Source organism: Haplochromis burtoni, unplaced genomic scaffold, assembly GCF_018398535.1.
Source record: "Haplochromis burtoni strain Fernald_Lab_line unplaced genomic scaffold, NCSU_Asbu1 Contig_29, whole genome shotgun sequence".
Classification (NCBI taxonomy): Eukaryota; Metazoa; Chordata; class Actinopteri; order Cichliformes; family Cichlidae; genus Haplochromis; species Haplochromis burtoni.
The window spans coordinates 1,212,067-1,231,665 of NW_024582390.1; the positions used below are offsets into that span (position 1 = coordinate 1,212,067).

Below are 19,599 nucleotides of genomic sequence, written 5' to 3' on the forward strand. Positions count from 1 at the left end.
GTGTGTGTGTGTGTGTGCGTGCGTACCGCTGTCTCCTGGTCGTGCAGGGCAGACAGGCCCGGTTCACATGGAGCCGGCTCCTCTTGTGTCCTTTGTTGTCGCTCTGGGAGTCTTTCCCACTGGAGCGTGGTCGGTACAGTTTCGCGCCGCGAGCTGCCACGGAAAACAGCAAAACGTCTGTTTTTCTGTTTCGTCTTAATTTTTCCTCTGATTTCACTCATTCTGCAGTCCACCCTCCTTTTTATCTGCCTCATTCACAGCTCCTTTGGTCCCTTTTGCCTTCTTAATCTGCTTTTTCCCCCCTTTATCTACATTTCTCTGAGCCAGTCTCTCCCTCCACTGTCTCCTTGGCCTCACCATCCCTCTCTGTCTGTTCGAATTCATCAGCTATCTGGATGTGTGTGTGTGTGTGTGTGTGTGGGAGTGTGGTTAGTATTCATAAATAGACCTCTGTAGAGCTTTTATTGCTAAGCATCACTGGGAGCAGAGAGTCTGCTTGACTAGAAAGGCTCGTATTGAAGCCTTGAGAGTTTTGCAGAGGAGCATATGCCAGATAGTTGCAGATTTTTAGGCATTGTGTCCTGGTTGCAGTGCTGTCTGCAGCCTTGCCAAGAGGCTGGAGGGAGAGTGTGTGACGTGTCGATGGCGCACAAGCTTTTCTTCAGTTATTTATTTTCTCCGATTCTGGCTTGTACCAGATGAGGCTATTTGAGGCACAAGTTGTGTGTGTGTTTGGAGTGCTAATGATTCACAGTCGTGCTCATTCTGTTGGTCATCTGGAGGGTTTGAATGCTGACAGCACACTCTTCGGGTTTGTTTTTACTCACTCTTCCATCCCTCCTACTCATCGCCTCTCGTTGCCACTTTCATTCATGCACCTAACCTCCCCTCTCCTCCTCCTCCTCCACCTGACTCAATCCAGTCTTCACAACAAACATGATCCCACCTGGCACTTTCCCTGTGGCTTCTAGCGGCAGCTTCGACCTTGTTCCTATTCGACCAGCAACGCCAGTCAGACCCTGAGCAGGCAGGTAAACGGGCAGGGATTATTGTTCTGTGACCCGCTTTCGCCTTCAGCCAATAACAGGTATTTTAAGTCCGCCCAGGTGAGTCAGCAGAGGGAATCAGAATATGAAAAAAGGGTATTAGTGGGAAATGTCAGCCGTGTGACGGCAGATGCCCGAGCGCTGTGCCAGATTCGTTTATTTCTCCCTTCCACAGCTCTTCCCCACACCAGCAGATTATTACTTTCACCCACCTACGGCAGCCTGTCCAATCCCCTCTGGCAGGACTCACGGCCTTGGTAGCAAGCGAAAGCTGATTTACACGTCGGACCACATCCCCGACTATCAAATCAGGACCGGGCAGCTCACATTTCCGAGGAATTTATGGAAATATATGAGCAGCATGTTTACAAATTTCACATCATTGCTTAGTCACTAGACAAGCAGAGGCCGCAAAAGTCCATAGAGTGCACCGAGGAGAGAAACAAGCACAGACATCAGAGTTCAGCTGTTCAATTATGACCCAGAATAACCAAGACGAGCACATGCTCAGTGAAGACGAGCGCTGCTCTCACCATCTGTCTCTCACTCATGTTTGTTTCAAGACAAGAGGGAAGTGGGAGGCATGAAAGTGCTCTGTTGTTGCAGGTATTTCTTTCCTCCCAGAAATGAGCTCTCAGGAATGACCGGATGTGAAAGGCTGTGCCTCATTGTGCTGCAGGCATGTGTGCTTTAGTGTGCGATTGGATTTTGTTTGTAGGGCAGCTGTTGAACCTCCAGTATCTCATCAAGTGAGATGTTTACTTCTCTTCTGACATCTTATTGTTCAAAAGGAAGCTGAAGAACTGATCAGTGGAATGATATGGTTTTCCTCGTCCTCGTGACCTCTGTGGACGAGTTGACGTGATTGGTTCAGTTTGTCTGCTTGTTAGCGGGATTGCTCAGGTTTTAACGGAGGTGAGTTTAGGCTAAAGTTGGACGTGATTGACTTTTGATGCTGATCCACGTCTGTATCTGTATCCTGGAATGTTTTTAGAGGATTTGTTGCTATTTCAGTTCACATCTTTGCTAATATGTATAAAATGTAAACAAAAAAAGGCTTGAGTGACATTATCTTGATATTCTAAAAACCAAATCCAGATCTAGATATCAATCTGTGTCCAAGACACAGTAGCACATGTTACAACAACAGCCTTCACGCTTGTAGCCTCTCCAAGTGTTGGATGAGATTGAGTGCGACTGGAAGCAGAAGGTCAGGACGGATGCTGTGTTGACATGGTAACGTGTGAATGATGTGGTGGGATAGGGGCTAAATTGGTTCTTTGTCAGGGGGTCGCAGCTGTCACCTGAAGGGAGGTTCCCTCTATGGGTCCCAGCAGGGCTTCTCTTAATGAGGAGCACAGAGACGCAGATGCCGCCCGCAATGCCGCGTTTTGCGGGTGGACTGTGTACGTGCGTTTACGCTCAAAGTATCGCTGAACGTCCTGCTGGCACAGAGTGTTGAAGCAGGATCTAAACAACCATACTGGCGTTTGCTGAGTGATACAAAAAAAAACTGCATTCCCCCGTGAATTGCTGGGAGTAGTGGGATTATTGGATCTCGCCAGACACGCCCCGGGCATGTGTGCGTCTGTCTGTGTATGCGTGTTTGTGTGTGTGTTAGCATGTGTGCTCCCTGAACCTGATCCCCCTGCACCACCAGCTGTTGTATGCACTCGGATATGAAGCGTTACAATAACCAATTGCAGTGAGCTCTTTATCCGGCAGTGCTGCTCTGCTCTTTTAAGGTTGTATCTATATACTATGCATGTACATGTCATGATCTGTTAGGCTTTAGGTCACCTTTAGACAGGCAAGAAATGAAAGGAATTATGTGGAGGATAAATTGAGGGGGAGGGCCGAATGGGGTCTGTGTTTGGACAAGCATGTCTCTAGAGCCCTGTAGAGGGATTAAAGGATCAGCCTCTGATAATTTCTCCCTCTCTTCCTCCCTTTCTTTCTTTATTTTACTTATTCTGCTAAATAAGTGGGTTGTGTACTTCTGCGAAGCAGCACCGAGTTCGTGCAAACACTCCGTCGGTTTGTCCTTTTACTCAGTCACGATCTCTTTCGGAAAGTCCTGTAAATAAATGCCTGTGGAAATGAAACCCGCAGCACAGACATTATTCATGGGATTCTACGCCCATAGAGATCTTCCATTAGAGATTAATGGAAAAGAGCAAGAGGTCCATTTCCTGTTCTTGGTGCTGGATTTGTAGAATAAAGGCACTAAAGATTCTTGTTGTTTGGAAAGAGATTTGGTTCAAAACAAAAAAGTATGTGCATGTTTCTGTCCAGTCAGCCATATCCACCCACAGCAAGCCCACGTCAGAAGCCCAGCTCTGAGAGCCATTTGTGAGGTGGAATTACAGCATGGGCCTTTGCTCGTACAGCTCGTTTGTCTCTGCTTTGGAAGGGACGGATTTATTGGATACCTGAGAGAGCATTCTCTCCTTCCCCTGCACTCTCAGCAGCCTGCTTAGAGACAGGCCTGCATTATAGATGAGCTCCTGGCAGCCGCCCCACACTCACACCACTCATGTTACCCGTCCAGTAGATACACGGATACAATACATGCTTTTGGTGAACACTTGCAAAAAGCATTGAACAGAAGCTTGGAATAAAAATGGGATTAAAACTAAGTTTGAAATCGGGACTCAGGCGGTCTGTTGCAGCTTTGTCTGCAGAGAACTTATCTGCAGCCGAGTAATCAGGGCTTGTTTGTACTTTGACCCGTGCCAAGTGGAGGAGCTCTACGACCGTGCTGCAGAGAGCAACATAAACCACGCTGGCTTCAGTTGGACTATATGACTGTCCTCCTTCCACGTAACACAGAGCCAGGGCACTGCTCTGCCTCTCTGTCTCCTCCCTCCTGGACTTTGATCTTTTGTGACCGTGCGCACTGTGCAGCTTCTCACTATGTCCCTTTCTCTCTCTCTCTGTCTCCCACACTCTACAGCTTGCTCAGGCATGATTGGATTTTTGTCCTTGTGGATTTAAAAGAGAAAAAGCTCAAGTGTCATTTACACAGTGATTGATTCACTTTTTTTCCCCTTTTGGGTAGATGAACACAGTCAGACTGTGGATAAAAGGCCATCTGTTTGTCTGAAAACACAGCGTGCGGCACACTTGCAACAAATTAAAGCCTCGGCCTGGAGGATTTGACCGGTTTTGACTTTGGCAACTCCTGGTGGCAGTGTTGGAAAAATGCACTGTGCGTACAGAACACCTCTAGTCCAGGTACACTGACCTGCTATATATGAGCGGCTACAAACCCAATTACTACATCATGAATGTAGGTACACTTACAGGAAAAAGGGCTTCAGCACAGGTAAGAAATAATATTATATTTGAGAAGCAATTAGTAGTAATCAAACACACAGAGATTTTAGTATAATATTAAAAATATTCAGAAATTGTTGCTGAATAATTAACCAGGAGTTATTTTTTTTTTACTACTTTATGTTTTTATCCAAACATAGTTTTTATTATATTTCATCCTACTGTCGTAAATGCACTCAAATTAGTCATTGCCTGAAGTTCCCCACAGTCTCTTTAAAATCTGCCTTTTAGGAAATGACTGATCCTTTTAAAAGTTGCAAAATTGGTAGCAGAAGGTGAATAATGTTGATAGTTTTGGTTCTGTTGTTGCGTAATAAATAGTTTTGTTTGTCACGTTGCAAAATTGCTGGTAATTTTTAACTATGCCTGATGTTATCAGGCAAAAAGTGCTTGAGCATGAATGTTTGTGCTTAACCTTTGGATCGGTATGCATGATGAAATGATCTCTACTCGGGGTTCACCAGCTGGATGATCTTTCAGATTTATTTCCTGATTAGTGTTATTAAACTATCAAACCTTAACCTTCAGATCATGTGAGCCAGTGTTATGTAACACAACAAAATTATAATGTTTTTTGTTTTTTTGTTTTTTTTAATCATTATTATTATTTTGATTTTATGCTTTTGCCATGTCACCATCAGTGGACGTGGAAGTATTTGTGTAATATTTGTGGATGCAATAGGCAATTTGTCAGTGTGATTTGGTATTTTATTTCCTCAATTAACAAAGAATTATAATCATGTCATCCATCCATCCAGTTCATGCTTATCCCAGCTGTCATGGGGTGAGAGGCAGGGTACTTCCTGGACAAGCCGTTAATCTTTCGCAGGGCTGGTCTAATCTGCATGTCAAAATAGCCTTCATCAAGACACCAAACCCCAAGTTGTAAATGTTAGGATAAAAGTTATAGTTTTATAAAGAGCAAGCAGGTTATATAAAGTTAGACATAGAAAAGGGTGCTTGTATGAATGGGTGAATGAGGCTTGCAGAAAGAAAGCACTTTGAGTGCTTAAATAGAGTAGAAAAGCTTTATAAAAGCACCAGTGCATTTACCAAATATGTCACAATATCAAAATCCAAATATAAAAGTGCATACAGAGGATTTGCATATTTTTTGTCGTTTATTTTTAAATGCTGTGTCCCTTCCTGACTCACAGACACATTAGGATGGTAAAGCTCTTCACCTGGTGATTCTGTGTCGGTTTCTGACCCTCCGTGTTCACGGCTGCCTGGGCCTTTGTTGGCTTTAAGACTGAGAATGGGCTGTTCGTGCCAGATGTCTTCCTCTCAGCAGTCCTAATACACAGCAAGGTCTTTAATCCCGTCTATAGTGTTACTGCTTCAGAGAGATAATAGAAAAGCCTCGGTTGGTGTGTGTGTGATTGGTTGCGGCCGACTGTTTCCTATAAGTTTCCTAGAAATGAGTTATTAGTATTAATTCTGCAGTGTTGTCTCTTCCGCACTGAATTGATGCCTTTCTGATATTTCCAACATCATTTACCTTGCAGTGTTTGCACTGTGTAGCTAAAAATAATAATCATTAATGCTCTGTCAATCCCTGCAGATCTAATAGAGGACATGAGAGGTGTTCATGTCTGTTTTAGGACGTAATAGGGTCCTATCATGCAGACAGCTTTAATTATGTTTTATCTGAGGTGACTATAGTTATGTAAATGTATTTAATTGCATTCCTGTTTTTGTAGTTTTTAATCTAGTTAACAGTTTCTCATTCTGTTTTTCTCTTCAGCTGATTTTCAGCATTTAGACAAACCAGTGTGTTAGGACACGTCCCACTCATCGTCACTGGGCAGCCCATACACATGCACGACACCATGGGCAGCTCCCCTGAGGTGCTCTCTTGGACTTCCTGTCCAAGTCTACTGGTGGGCAAGCTGAAGGAGGAGCTCAAACTCACTGTGGTTGGGGACAGCATGAAGAAATCCAGCTCGCCTAACTCCCAACCGCAGCCTCCTCAGGCCCCTCTATCCAACTTACCTCCTCAGATCATCACAGACCTCGCTCCGCCGACACACCTGCCCGTACCCCTGCTGCAGACGCCTGGCCAGGATGAGGAGTCCATGTTGGGTACTAGTCCACCAAACGCAGCCCTGAGCGTGGACTCAACTCGGAGCGAAGGCGGACACTTTGACAACAGCGTGCTCCAGCTGCAGGAGCAGGACCACGAGGAAGCTGGGTCGCCGGCATCCCATGAGCACGTTGGATGTGGCAGCGGCATGGACGAGCATATGGGAGAGGGGGACTGTCCAATGGACCACAATGGAGAGGGCAAGCCGAACCTCCCGCATCACCCTGATGACATCAAGCTGCACTTCCAAAGAGCCCCTCCTGGGTCGGGAGGCTTCTTAGAGGGGCTCTTTGGCTGCCTGCGGCCTGTGTGGAACATTATTGGGAAGACCTACTCTACTGAATACAAGCTACAACAGCAAGGTAAACTTTGGGTTTTATCTTTCTGTTTTGCATCAGTTTAACACACTAAATGCTTTTTGTTTAATTCAGATGTCCCCGTACCTGTGAAACTTCTGAGAAACGAACAAAAGATTCCCTCTTGTTTCTCCTAATGTATTCTGAAACTGTAATTGAATAGCCCGTCCTGGCTTCGCCGCTTTGCTGTTGCAAGTGAAGCTGCACAGCTGTCAGTTTGAATTGAGGTCATGGTAAAGGTAGGCTCACCTTGCCGCAGGGCTGCACGCTCAGGCTGGACGAGAGCTACGGGATATGAGTCGAGGTCAGACAGAACTGGGCTGGATCTCGTGGCTGCTTAGCCGTAGTCTGGGCTAGAGGTCGTAGCTTCTGTTTCTAAAACCACTTAAACAGCATGATTCAGTATTTGAAGGTCTAAGACATTTTATAGGAGCTAAAGGCTTATTTATACACATATTGGTAAGAACTATAAAATATGTACTTTCTGGTGTATTTTTGTGGTCATTTGTGGACACCACTGTGATCAAAGCTGTGATCAAAGTGCAGACTTTCAGCTATAATTCAAGGGTTTAACAAAAATATTGGAAGACAAAATGTGTGTAAATAAGAGGGAGGCAAGCAGAAAGATGCAGTCAGTAGTGAAGGTGGATGTGTTTAAGTACCCGATGCCAGCCATCCAAAGCGACGGGCAATGCACAAGAGGGGTGAAATAGAGAGAACAGGCAGGGTGGAGTGGGTGGAGATGAGTGTTAGGGGACAGAAGGATAGCAGCAAGAATGAAAGAAGGTTTTACAAGATAAGAGACCTGCTGTGATGGAGACGGTACCTATAGGTATCTGAACCTATGGAGCAGGTTTGGCCACGAGAGCCGGTGTCCTGCAGATTTTAGATCTCACCCTGGGTCTTCACACCTGAATCAAATGATTAGTTCATTACCAGGCCTCTGGAGAACTTCGAGACGTGTTGAGGAGGTAATTTAGCCATTTAAATCATCTGTGATGGATCAAGGACGCATCTAAAACCTGCAGGACACCGGCCCTCAAGGCCTGGGTTTGGACACCACTGCTATAAACCAATATGAAGTATTTACTTCTTCATAACTTGTAGGAGTAGCTTCACATTTATATATACCGAAATGAAAGACACACAAACATCCTTATCCTTGGGCTTTAAGCCTATAAAACACTGTTCTGAAAAGCAAGTATTACTGACATTACTGACAAAAAAGTTGCTAAAGAACACATGTAGTTCATCATGTACACTTTGCAAAGTACCAGGATGCTGTGGTCATTTTGACAAAACTTGCTAACCTGATTTCAGACATGTGGGAGGTTCCTTTCGAGGAGATTTCAGAGCTGCAGTGGCTCGGCAGCGGAGCACAGGGTGCCGTCTTCCTGGGCAAGTTTCGCTCCGAGGAAGTGGCTATCAAGAAGGTGCGAGAACAGAAGGAGACGGACATTAAACACCTGCGAAAGCTCAAGCATCCCAATATCATCAGCTTCAAGTAAGTCCACAGTCACTCGCCCTTGTGCGTGACGCGTTTGTTTCATCTGGTGGCGCTCTGGGTGTGTTTAACATGTATTCTGTCTTTTTTTCTGTGTCAGGGGTGTGTGCACCCAGGCACCTTGTTACTGCATTATCATGGAGTACTGTGCCCAGGGTCAGCTGTATGAGGTGCTGAGAGCGGGGAGGAAAGTGACCCCAAGGCTGCTGGTGGACTGGGCCACAGGCATTGCCAGCGGCATGAACTACCTACACCTGCACAAGATCATCCACAGAGACCTCAAGTCTCCTAAGTGAGTTTGTCGGGCAGGAAGCTGATTAACTTTCTGACGGAGGAGCATCTTATACATTTGTGTTGAGAAAACACAGTAGTAGACCTAAATCAAATTTAAGTTATTTACTCTTTTTTTGTGGGAATGAAATGCATAGTTTTCCTGGTGCATCATGAGTGCTGTGTTCACACAATCCATCCTTTCTGCTCTGAATAGTCTGACATTAACTCAAATACCATTCTCAAATTTAACAAAAGCTACTCGTCTTCATGTAAGAGTATGACAGATTGTTCTGTCTCATCCCCGCTGCACGCTTGCATCTCTAATCAATATCATCGTGCTGCAGCAGTGCCGCACACTGTATTAGTCAGCAGAATAATAGCAGTCTGAATGTGCTGGAAAGGTCAGACTCATTCGACTAATGGGGTGATTCAGATGCTTCTCTATCAGCGAAGTCGTTTTGGCTTAAAACTGATTCTAAGTGCTAAAGAAAGAAAAGCTCATACCCTGTAAAAACTTGTGCATTATCATCATCATCAGCCTGAATGTTTTAACCCCGGGCCAACTCATCCTGCTTTGTCTGCCTTTTTTTTTTCCTTTCTTTTTTTTTTTTTACACTCCTCTTAACCAAATAGACTGACCTTGCTGTGTTTTCTCTTTGTGCATCTTTTAGTGTTTTGGTGACCCACAACGACACTGTGAAAATCTCAGACTTTGGCACATCCAAAGAGCTCAGCGATAAAAGTACAAAGATGTCATTTGCGGGGACGGTGGCCTGGATGGCCCCAGAAGTGATAAGAAATGAGCCTGTGTCTGAAAAAGTAGACATCTGGTGAGTAATAGATGAAGAAATATTTTCCACATCATAGAAAAGGATATTTTAAGTGTTATCTTTAATAGTCATGTTTCTGCAATGAAACCTGTCCATCTTTGCTTGTGTGTTGCAGGTCATTTGGAGTTGTGTTATGGGAGCTACTGACTGGAGAGATTCCCTACAAAGATGTGGACTCATCCGCCATTATTTGGGGTGTCGGCAGCAACAGTCTCCACCTTCCCGTCCCCTCCACGTGCCCGGACGGGTTTAAAATCCTCATGAAACAGACATGGTGAGCAAAAACAGCTTTTCTACTACATCACTTAAAATATGATGACTGCTAGAACGTAAACATACTCTGTGTATCTTCCTTCATGATTTTCATGAACTCCAGGCAGGGAAAGCCCAGGAATAGGCCGTCGTTTCGTCAGATTCTCCTACATCTCGACATTGCCTCTGCAGACGTTCTGGGAACTCCTCAGGAGACCTACTTTAAGTCTCAGGTCTGGACCAATACTGAGAAATGCAAGACTACACCTTAACTTTGTGTGCTTTTTGCAGTGTAATTCTTTGTGCAGTGAATGCTCTGGCTGCATGTTGACTGTGTAAGTCCATATTACAGGCAGAATGGAGGGAGGAGGTGAAGAAGCATTTTGAGAAGATCAAAAGTGAAGGCACCTGCATCCACAGGCTGGACGAGGAGCTGATCCGACGCAGGAGGGATGAACTCAGGTGTGTGGGGAAAAGAGAGCAGACATGTGGCTTGTTAATAGAAGACATGGTTTTTAATTTGTACATAAAGCAGAAGTTACTGGAGTTGAACATATGGATGCATTTCATGCATGTTCTCAGGCATGCACTGGACATCCGGGAGCACTATGAGAGGAAATTGGAGAGAGCCAACAACCTCTACATGGAGCTCAGTGCCATCATGCTGCAGCTGGAGGTCCGAGAAAAGGAGCTGATGAAGTATGTCGATAAACATTTTTATCACATCTGTGCTTTACTAGTATCCTGCTCTCATTGTGCCCGTATTTCCTCTCTTTCAACATTTCCAGTAACAAACTGCAACAGAACTGAAAGCATGTTCAGCTAGCTAGAGTGACAAAAATGATCTGAATGGTATCGTCAGTATTTTTAGATTTTTCCTATGAGTCTCTGCTTTTTTTGACTTACGCTTGATGTACATAAATAGTGAGTTTCTTAAATTATTGCAGATTCCTCGATGTAGCTTTACATGTCAGGAATGCTTTTCACTTCCCATTAATGTTTGCTATGTTGTGTTTAACTAAAGTGCAGTGTGACTGCTTTTCCCCCATGATCTGACTTAAATCTAGTTCTGTGCATCACCGTAGGAGAGAGCAGGCGGTGGAGAAGAAATATCCCGGCAGCTACAAGCGCCACTTAGTCCGACCGATCGTTAGATCCAACGCTGTGGAGAAGCTCATCAAGAAGAAAGGAAGCATTTCCCACAAACCTGGGATGCCTCCCACCAAAAGGTCTGATTTTCAAACGTATTATGTCTATTAAAAGTTACACGTTCATGTATCTGTAGGTTCAGCTGCAGATGTGTGATTTATCGCAGCTCAGGTCAGATTGTCATTTAAATACTTAAATGAACTGTTGAATAAAATTCATATTTTCCAGGCCAGACCTGCTTCGCTCTGATGGCATCCCTAGCGTAGACCCTCTCCCGTCGCCCTCACCGCTGTCTGCTAGCCCGAAGGTCTCCACCCCTCCTGGCAAAGCCCGGTACCGAAGCAAGCCTCGTCACCGCCGCGCCAACAGCAAAGGAAGCCACAGCGAGTTCTCCACTGTGCTGAAACCCATTGCTGGAGCACCAGAAGAAACCCACTCTCTCCAGGAGCAACCGATCCACCACCATCATCACCACCACCACCCTCCTCAAACGGAGGGGAACTTTCTCCCCTTGAAAGGTCGCGAGCAGGCTGTTGTCAACTGTGCCAACAACCTGCGATACTTCGGCCCCGCCGCCGCCCTCCGTAGCCCTCAAACTGACCACATGCAGCGCCGCGTTTCTGGCTCCAGTCCTGACCTCATTTCCACCGCTGTGGATGCAGACACACGACAGCGGACTTCATCCACCGGCTCCAAACCTGCATCAGGCGCTGGTGCTGGTTCTTTATGTCCCTGCTGCCAGGCTCACCCCTTCCCCGGCTGTCTACACTGTCAGGAGACCCCTCCCCTATCAAGCCACCCAGAGCTGCCGCACTACTCGCTGCTCAACACCCAAGAGGGCAACCAGTCTTCTCTGGGGGCGCACAACAAAGACACAGTCTCAGATGGAGAGACCACAAAGAAGACAGAGACGCAGGAACAGGATGCATCCCAGAACGCGCACACACTGCCCTCTGCACTGCCCCGCACTCTCAGGCCGCTCAGGAAGGTGAGCAGAGCTGGTGCCTTTACACCGATGAGTATGTAACGTGTGCTTGTGTGGGATTAAAAGCTGTTACCGCTTCTTTTTCAGGGTGGTGATGAGTCATCCGAAGAAGAAGAGGGAGAGGTGGATAGTGAAGTGGAGTTTCCAAGGAGACAGAGGTGAATACAGAAGGTCATTTAGTTTGCAGCAAAAGAAAATGATCTTTAGCAGATCAACTAGGAGCCATTTTCAAAAGAAACTGCTGCAGTAACCATGTGGAAGTTTTCTTTTCATTTTTTTCTCCCCTCTCTCCTTGACAGACCTCATCGCTGTATGAGCAGTTTCCAGTCCTATTCTACTTTCAGCTCAGAGAACCTGTCGGTGTCTGACGGAGAGGAAGGAAACACCAGTGACCACTCGCACAGCGGACCCTTGGAGAGGCTGAGCGCCAGTCAGGAGGAACACCTGGACGAGCTGCTGTCCCACACGCCGGACATCCCCATCGACATCTCCACCCAGTCAGACGGCCTCTCTGACAAGGAGTGTGCCGTCCGCAGGGTGAAGACTCAGATCTCGTTGGGGAAGCTGTGCTCCGACGAACACAGCTACGAGGTCAGTTTGCGTGAATCTCTATGCAGATGTAGCTTGAAGGGTGGTAAGATCCACCGCTTCAGTCCAGATAGTCTTCTGACTTTGATGGTGTCCTAACATTTCCTCCAGCGCCACCATGAGCGGCTGTTTAAAGGATTACTACCAAAATGGGTTTAGCATGCGGATACGAGCATTTAGCTGAAGGCACTTCTGTGGCCAAATAAAAGCTCTCAGATGGTTTAAAGGGCTGGGCTTCTACATATAGACTGAAATAATGTGACACTATGCACATCACTTATTAATAGTAAGCCTTTGCTCTATCACTACTGATAAACACACTCTGTATTCGTATGTAGGGCATTAAATCATTTTACTTTGATGTTTAATTTATTCATTTACAGGGGACCGAATGTGCTCATTTCTAATTCTATATTTTTATCTTTGAACTTTGCTACAGTAGCTTTGAATGATTCTCAGTTTTAAAAAAAAATCCCTGCAGCTCATCAGTTCATCCTCTGCCTGAAACAAGTGGTTTTAGCTGCTCCCCATGCACAAGCAGGAGCAGAGCCGGGTGTAATCAGTCCATACTGACCTTATTATAAACTATGGCACATCTTACATGCACCTTGAAAGAAGCGGGGGTTGGACCCGTTTTTTGGCTTCAGAACTGTTCTTCGTGGCACAAACTCAACAAGGTGCTAGAAACATTCCACAGAGATTTTGGTCCATATTCACATGATAGCATAACACAGTTGCTACAGATTTGCCGGCAGCACATCCACCCACTGTGGTCATAAAGGGGTGGATATGTCAGCAACACAAATAGCCTGTCATATTTAAAGTTGGAACTAATGAATCCAAACCCTTTTTGTTTGGAGTCATAAGAAACATTAATTTATGTTTATTTTATTTACTGCATTGCACAAAACCTCATTCGTGAGATCATAATGCATCTCAAATCATCGCTGATGCTGGATCTTTCTTAATGTTCCCCTGTTTGTTCCCTTTTGTCTCTCAGAATCCGCTGCAGTTTGGGGACTCGGACTGCGATTCGTCAGAAGCAGAGTGCTCCGATGCCACTATTAGAAACAACAAAGTCGGGGCTCCTTCCTCGTGGTGAACCTGCCTAAAGGGCTCATCATCTTTCTTGCCTGGAGGCCATCATGTCCCTCTCTGCTCTGCAGAAAATACAGCAATAAGAGGACAAACATTGTAAACAAAGCTCCCTATAGCAACGTCCTATGTAATCTCTCCCATATGACCCCCACCCCTCATCTAGCACAGCATTCAGGCAACCCATTGCAGGGATTCTCTTTTGAATGATAATGTACAATAGATAGTTTAACGTTCATAATTTATTTTTGTCTGAGTTCTGAAGGAAAATTCAGGAGCTATGAGACATGAGACTTCTCTGATCTGAACAGAGAGGAAATAAACAGACATTTTGAATCCAAACAAGGGTTTACTTTGTGATGGAGAGAGACCAGGACTGGAAGAAGGTGCAGATGATGACGATGATGATCATGATAATGATGAGAAGGGCTTATCAATCAGAGGATGATGGCTTTCAGTGGGGAGATGCATAACTGCAGTAGTTGGTCTCTCAGGTGAGTGACCCAGAATAAAAGCGGCTTTCAACATCTCACTGTCGTGGACAGACATCTCCAAACAACAAGCAAGCGCTCAGCTCATACTGCAGCCTGACCAACCTGCTTTATCATGAGTTTAAAGTATCAAGTCCCAGTACCCCACCTCCTCCGCTTCCACCCCGCCTCCCCACTGTGACTAAAGTGGGGAGCATGGAGCTCATGGAAAACATTGTGAACACCAGCATGAACAACCTGCCTCGCAACTGGATTTTCTCCCTCCCTGAAACCACCGGATGTGTCTGTTCTTCAGGATCCCCCCGCCCTCACGTAGCTGTCGAAGCATGCTTATGCAGCGCGCGAAATGAAAACGCTGCCCCAAGACTGCATGAAGCGGACAGAGCATCGGAGATAAAGACGTGGCCGAGAGCTATAGGGAAAAAAAGAAAAGAGACTCTTCCTCTCTGACTCTGCTCGTCCTTCTCTTAAAGACATGCCAACGTCATCGTCATCAGCAATCAGATGTCACAGGCAGAGTTACTGAGGGAGTTATCTGTGTGTGAGAGTGTGAGTGAATGTGAGTGTGACAACGCAAAGCCCTTTCCTCTCCATTAGACATTACAGTTTCAAGTCTCATCTCAGGATCGTTCAAGGACTGTGAAACTGGACTGGACCAATTATATGAAGGAATGTGTTTTGTTTTTTTTGTTTTTTGAGCGGCACATATTAAGGACCATGCAGGAATACTCGAAAAGGTCTTACAGATAGCCTTGATGTTCAACGTTTTATTGCTGTAACAGACTTTAATGGGATGTGGAGACGAGGCATCCAGGTGCAGTATCCCATTTCTTGAAATCTTCAGGTTCGGCATGCTCCACGGATCATTTTCTAGCAGGGTGGATTATGCCGATGTCCAAAATGGTCATTATTTGCGAATTATAACAGCAATAACACGAGTGAGAAAGAAGTCGCTTGTTCAGGATCTTGCATGTCTAGCTGGCTAGACGCGAGCACAGTGACTGGTAGCTAGCGGAGAGCGCCAGGCGTCAGAGAGCTGCTTATAGAGGCTATTTTTTTAAGTCCAGAGTGGGATTTTAGAATTTCCTTTAAGGCACTTAAAATACTTAAATAAACACTAATCCATTCACATTCAAAGTGTGAATCTTGTAGGCCAGATTTATTTATTTTTCTTAAAATACTTCCTTATGTAGTCCCAAATAGTTAAAGAGTTTCTTGGTTAATCCTTTTTCACCAAACACATGCAAATACAGGTGCCTTTGATCACATGTTTAATAATTTATCATTTTAACTCTTTTCACCATCAGCCCAGCTGCAGGGCCCTTTTAGAAGAGCTCTTTAAATGACCGTAATTCTGTTTCTGTTTGTGCCAGAGACACAATTCAAAGGGTTTCAGAAAGAAGGGATCACGAGCTTCACAGGGATATTTGTTGTGTCACGGTACCACAAAGCATTCACAAGGTACTGATGGCTGAACACGGACAGTAAAACCAACTAAGCCGAGATGTTACCATGTGCACTCCTCAACTGATTTTGCCTTGAGAGAAAATTCAAATGGTTCCTGAAAGATGAAAATTATTTTGTCATGTGTTGTGATAAGGGGTTAAGAAGCATATAGACCAAACTAAAAATGTATTATTTAAAAAATCTGAAAAAATATAGGCTTATGGTTAGCTAATGTCCTCTGTCCTCCTCAGCACACACACCTACTTAAATCTGGATGGTTTATTCATTTATGATTCAAAATCAAAATAAATGCTACACTTCTTCCTAATAACTTGGAACATTAGTGCATGTAGTAAAGTGCAATCAAAGGTTTGAAAAAGCAAGAGCTCAAAGAGTTCCTTCCCTTTATCCAATAAGGAGTGATTGGGAGGCTGGAGCTTCGCATTTCACACCTACAGATAGTTAGGAATCCCCTGTTAACCAAACCTGAAGCCTGAGTACGCAGAGACAACACAGGGAGAACATGCAAACTCCACATGGGGCTCAAATTTAGAAAAATCATAAGTTAAATGCTAATTTTAATATTTTGTCAAGAATCTGTTCTGGTTGTTTGTGGGTTTGTAGTTGTGTCTTCAGCGGATAAAATGCATGCATGGTTGGTTCGAGGTCTTTCCCTGCAGCTTTCAGGCCATCTCCGATCTTTAGTGTGGCGCACAGTCTAATCAGCGTTGCGGCTTTTTTAGCACATACCACAGGTGGTTTCAGAATTTTTGTGTAATGGTGAGATGTTTCGCACTTTAGAGTTACATTTTTTTTCCCAAAGACTTCCAATTCACACAAACATGCACGGCTGCTTTTTTTGAAAGGCAGTCAGGACTCGACATTGTTTTAAAGTTTTTAAAAAAAAAAAAGTATGAGAAAAAGCCTTTAAATGAAATGTTCTCTTTAATGACAAGTTGTGTGACCGTCCGCAGGAAGATGAGATGGTGATGCACTTGGTGTGTTTTAGCATATAACAGCCATACCTGTAAACTCCATATACATGCATGGAAAATCTCACGATTACAGAGCTAACCCTTCTCCTAAAAGCAATCTTTAAACATGTGATCAGAGGGAATCTTTATTTTGTGTTTCTGTGAAAGGTGATAAAATGACTAACCCTGTGCTGCTAAACGGTATGATAAAGATTCAAAACAAAGCGCTGATGTTTTTTATTTTGCGGTTCTTCGTCCAGCAGAAACAGTTTTCTCTGAATTTTTCTGAATATCGTTGTTAAAATGCCCCGTTTTTGTGGCCATGTCTTTGCTGCTTGGGATGGTCAGGTTTTGTGCAAGAGCAATATATGGGCAGCCACTAGATGGCGACAGTTAGGCTTGTGTTATGTAAATAACCTGACTCATCCCTTTTTCTGACTAACATCATTTAATTCCTGATGGTTATCCAGAACAATATTACTTTTTACCTCTCTGGTTGTCGCTGAAAAGGGATACTGCATCTGTGAGAGAGCTCTCTTTTGTTTTGCTTTTAATAAGCCCCATTTCTGTCATCATCCTCACTGATCTGATCTTCAAGCTGACAAACAGCCAGTTTCAATTTAACGATAATGATGTCAAGCTGCCGGCTCGAGCGTGTGCAGACGGCTGAGATTCTGCATATAAAGGAACATAAGCCAGAGACGAGGCCACGGAGCACCGGAGCGACCTCATCTCAGTGTTACTCCTGTACATAAACACCTGCAAATGTCATGTGACCCATTATCGCCTCCCTCCCTCTCTCTCTTTGTCATTGCACAGCTCTGGCAAAGCCTCGAGCTTGATGACCAGCGGACTGGTTGAGCAGGAAACTCTTGAAGTCTGTCCCCACATCAGTATTGAACACTACGGGAGGGTGTGAGTCATAAACCCGAGCAGCACAAGGTGATTATTAACGCCGATGGACGGACTGCCTTTTGCTCCACAGCTTCAGAAAGGCTTACACCTTCTGCCTTTCCTCGAACCTCCTCCTTCACTCTTGTTTACGTTCGTGTGAAATAACCCAGCGTGTTGTAATGACGGGGAAATCCGATCAAGCTGTTAATAACATTATCTTTCTGGCGTATATCCTGTGAAGTATGATTGTTGTGTAGTTTTAATTTTGATCTTCTTTTTTTTTTTCTTTGTAGCTGGCCTACATGATTGTTGAATTTAATTTATTTTGGATGACTGGTGAGGAGGAGTAGTGTTCTTTTTAATTTCAGGCAGCTTCAGAAATGTCACGACCTACGACTTCTCTCCTGGAAAGTATTATTTAAAGGAAGCACAATGAATTGGTCAGGGAAGAGGACAGTATTTGTGTGTGTGTGGTTGAACAAAAGCATCGTCACGTTGACCCTGCAGGGGACCATTCGTCATTTAGCTTTGATTTAGCAGACTTTACATCAGTAATTATCTCATCGTAGGTTGTTAGGAACCACTTTCAAACATAAGTCAGTCAGTGGGCTGTCTCCGCAGTGTAAATGAGGCGTGAAGCCTGGAGGGATGCGCGATGCTGACCTCGGTACATCTGCGGGGACCCCCACTTCCTCTCATTCTTACTGGGAAAAAAACCCAACTTGCATTCAAATTTCTGTGAAATCGTCTCTCTAACTGTGGACATCCTGTTGCCTCGTCCTGTGTTATCGGACTCATGTTTCTTTGTTACTCTTGTTTCTATCCTCTTTCCTGTTGAAAGGCATTATGATCAACCAATCCTGTCAATTTCCTGTATTATCCAGTGTAAAGTGCAACGAGTAACTGGGAGAATTAAATCAGCGCAAACAACTGCATGGAATAAATGCTGTACTGTACCCAAACCTCTGTGGTCTGGCTCTTCTGTTTGTCCCCTACTCTTTACTGCTTCTTTTATTGTCCTCTATTTATTTGTGTGTGTGTGTGTGTGTGTGTGTGTGTGTGTGTGTGTGTGTGCGCGCGCAAAAGCCACGCCGCATATTTTCTGAAGAAAATTGAAAACGGGTGCAATCCGTTCTTCAAAGATCTACCGGTTTTCCTGTTTTGTTACAAAAAAGAAGAATTCAGCTATTTGTTGGTAACACATAAATGTTCCATAAATATCTATCTAGATCTCATTTATGAGTTAGATCTTGAGAGACAGAAATGCATGTATATTCCTGTGTGAAAGTATTAAGCCACTCCTCATTTCTTTATTTATTGAAATGTGCAAATGTTCACTGAATATATAAATTATACAAGACAAAAACAGAGCTTATACAATTCAGTGTTTGGTATGACCACATTAATTGTTCAACACAGCCTGAACTCTATTAGGTATTAAGCAGTCTTCAGGAATAGTAATGAAGTAAAATAAAAGCCAGGCTGAGTTCATGAGTGATGATGTTCCATTGTGAGTTTTCCAATCCAGGTATGATTTTTTTTTTTTTTTTTTTTCCAACCATTGGATAAGAAATCTTCTGGCTGTTATTTCATGGTAGGTTAAAATCTGGTGGTGTTTTTCTGTGTTCATAATTCCATCACTTTTGGCAAGATCCCCAACATACTGGCTGAAATACAGCTCCAAACAACAGACTGCTATAGGCACTTGCTGTTGAAGAGCTCTCCTGACCTCCTTCGTACATATTGACAGTAATTTGAACCAAAAGTTTCAGCTTCTTCACTCCATCAGACTTCTTGTCACTAATTTCAGTCCAGTTTTTGAGTATCTTTTGGCGTAATTCAACATTTCCCCACCTTAAGAATGATTTGTTGACAACCACCCTTCTACTGAGACCATTTCTATTGAGGCTCCAGTGAGCAGTAGATGGGTCAGCTGAAGGACCAGGTTTCTTAAGGACATAACTTTCAGATCCGGTTTATCTACTTTATATAGTATTTCTTTTAAATGTTTTTTAAAGCTTGAACTTCCTTTTTTGTCCTCTACTTGTCCCGTTTCCCCACATTTTTTCACGACACATTGCACAGCTTGCATGGATATGCCAAGCTTTCAGCTAAAACTTCTCTGGGAGTGACCTCTATGGTACAAAAACACTTTAGGTCTGTCAAACTGTGCTATCATTAGCATTTTCCATAAATTAAACTAAATAAATTGGATCAAATAATGTTATTTGTCATGCTCTTTAGTTTAAAAAATGGTTCTTTGATAAGTTGGATGAGTCATAGGTCAGTGT

The 19,599-nt window shown here is 44.2% G+C and overlaps 1 protein-coding gene across 6 annotated transcripts in view; it reads left to right on the forward strand.

Moving 5' to 3' along the window:
- si:ch211-45c16.2 (mitogen-activated protein kinase kinase kinase 13) overlaps window positions 1–18,016 on the forward strand; it is a 39,127-nt gene extending 21,111 nt beyond the window's left edge. For 3 of the 6 annotated variants that reach the window (XM_014332399.2, XM_042219174.1, XM_042219173.1), the window contains exons 3-15: window positions 6,133–6,833; window positions 8,148–8,331; window positions 8,432–8,623; window positions 9,276–9,434; window positions 9,550–9,708; window positions 9,811–9,919; window positions 10,039–10,148; window positions 10,269–10,385; window positions 10,754–10,915; window positions 11,064–11,823; window positions 11,908–11,978; window positions 12,120–12,411; window positions 13,409–18,016. In XM_014332399.2, the coding sequence (XP_014187885.1) occupies window positions 6,206–6,833; window positions 8,148–8,331; window positions 8,432–8,623; window positions 9,276–9,434; window positions 9,550–9,708; window positions 9,811–9,919; window positions 10,039–10,148; window positions 10,269–10,385; window positions 10,754–10,915; window positions 11,064–11,823; window positions 11,908–11,978; window positions 12,120–12,411; window positions 13,409–13,510 (3,045 nt within the window). In that variant the 5' untranslated portion in view covers window positions 6,133–6,205 and the 3' untranslated portion in view covers window positions 13,511–18,016. Of the gene's footprint in view, window positions 1–27; window positions 4,375–4,401; window positions 5,697–6,132; window positions 6,834–8,147; window positions 8,332–8,431; window positions 8,624–9,275; window positions 9,435–9,549; window positions 9,709–9,810; window positions 9,920–10,038; window positions 10,149–10,268; window positions 10,386–10,753; window positions 10,916–11,063; window positions 11,824–11,907; window positions 11,979–12,119; window positions 12,412–13,408 lie in introns of those variants that run through there. The other 3 variants (XM_014332400.2, XM_042219175.1, XM_005918302.2) reach the window with 3 other exon arrangements.
- Window positions 18,017–19,599: the final 1,583 nt, after the last annotated feature.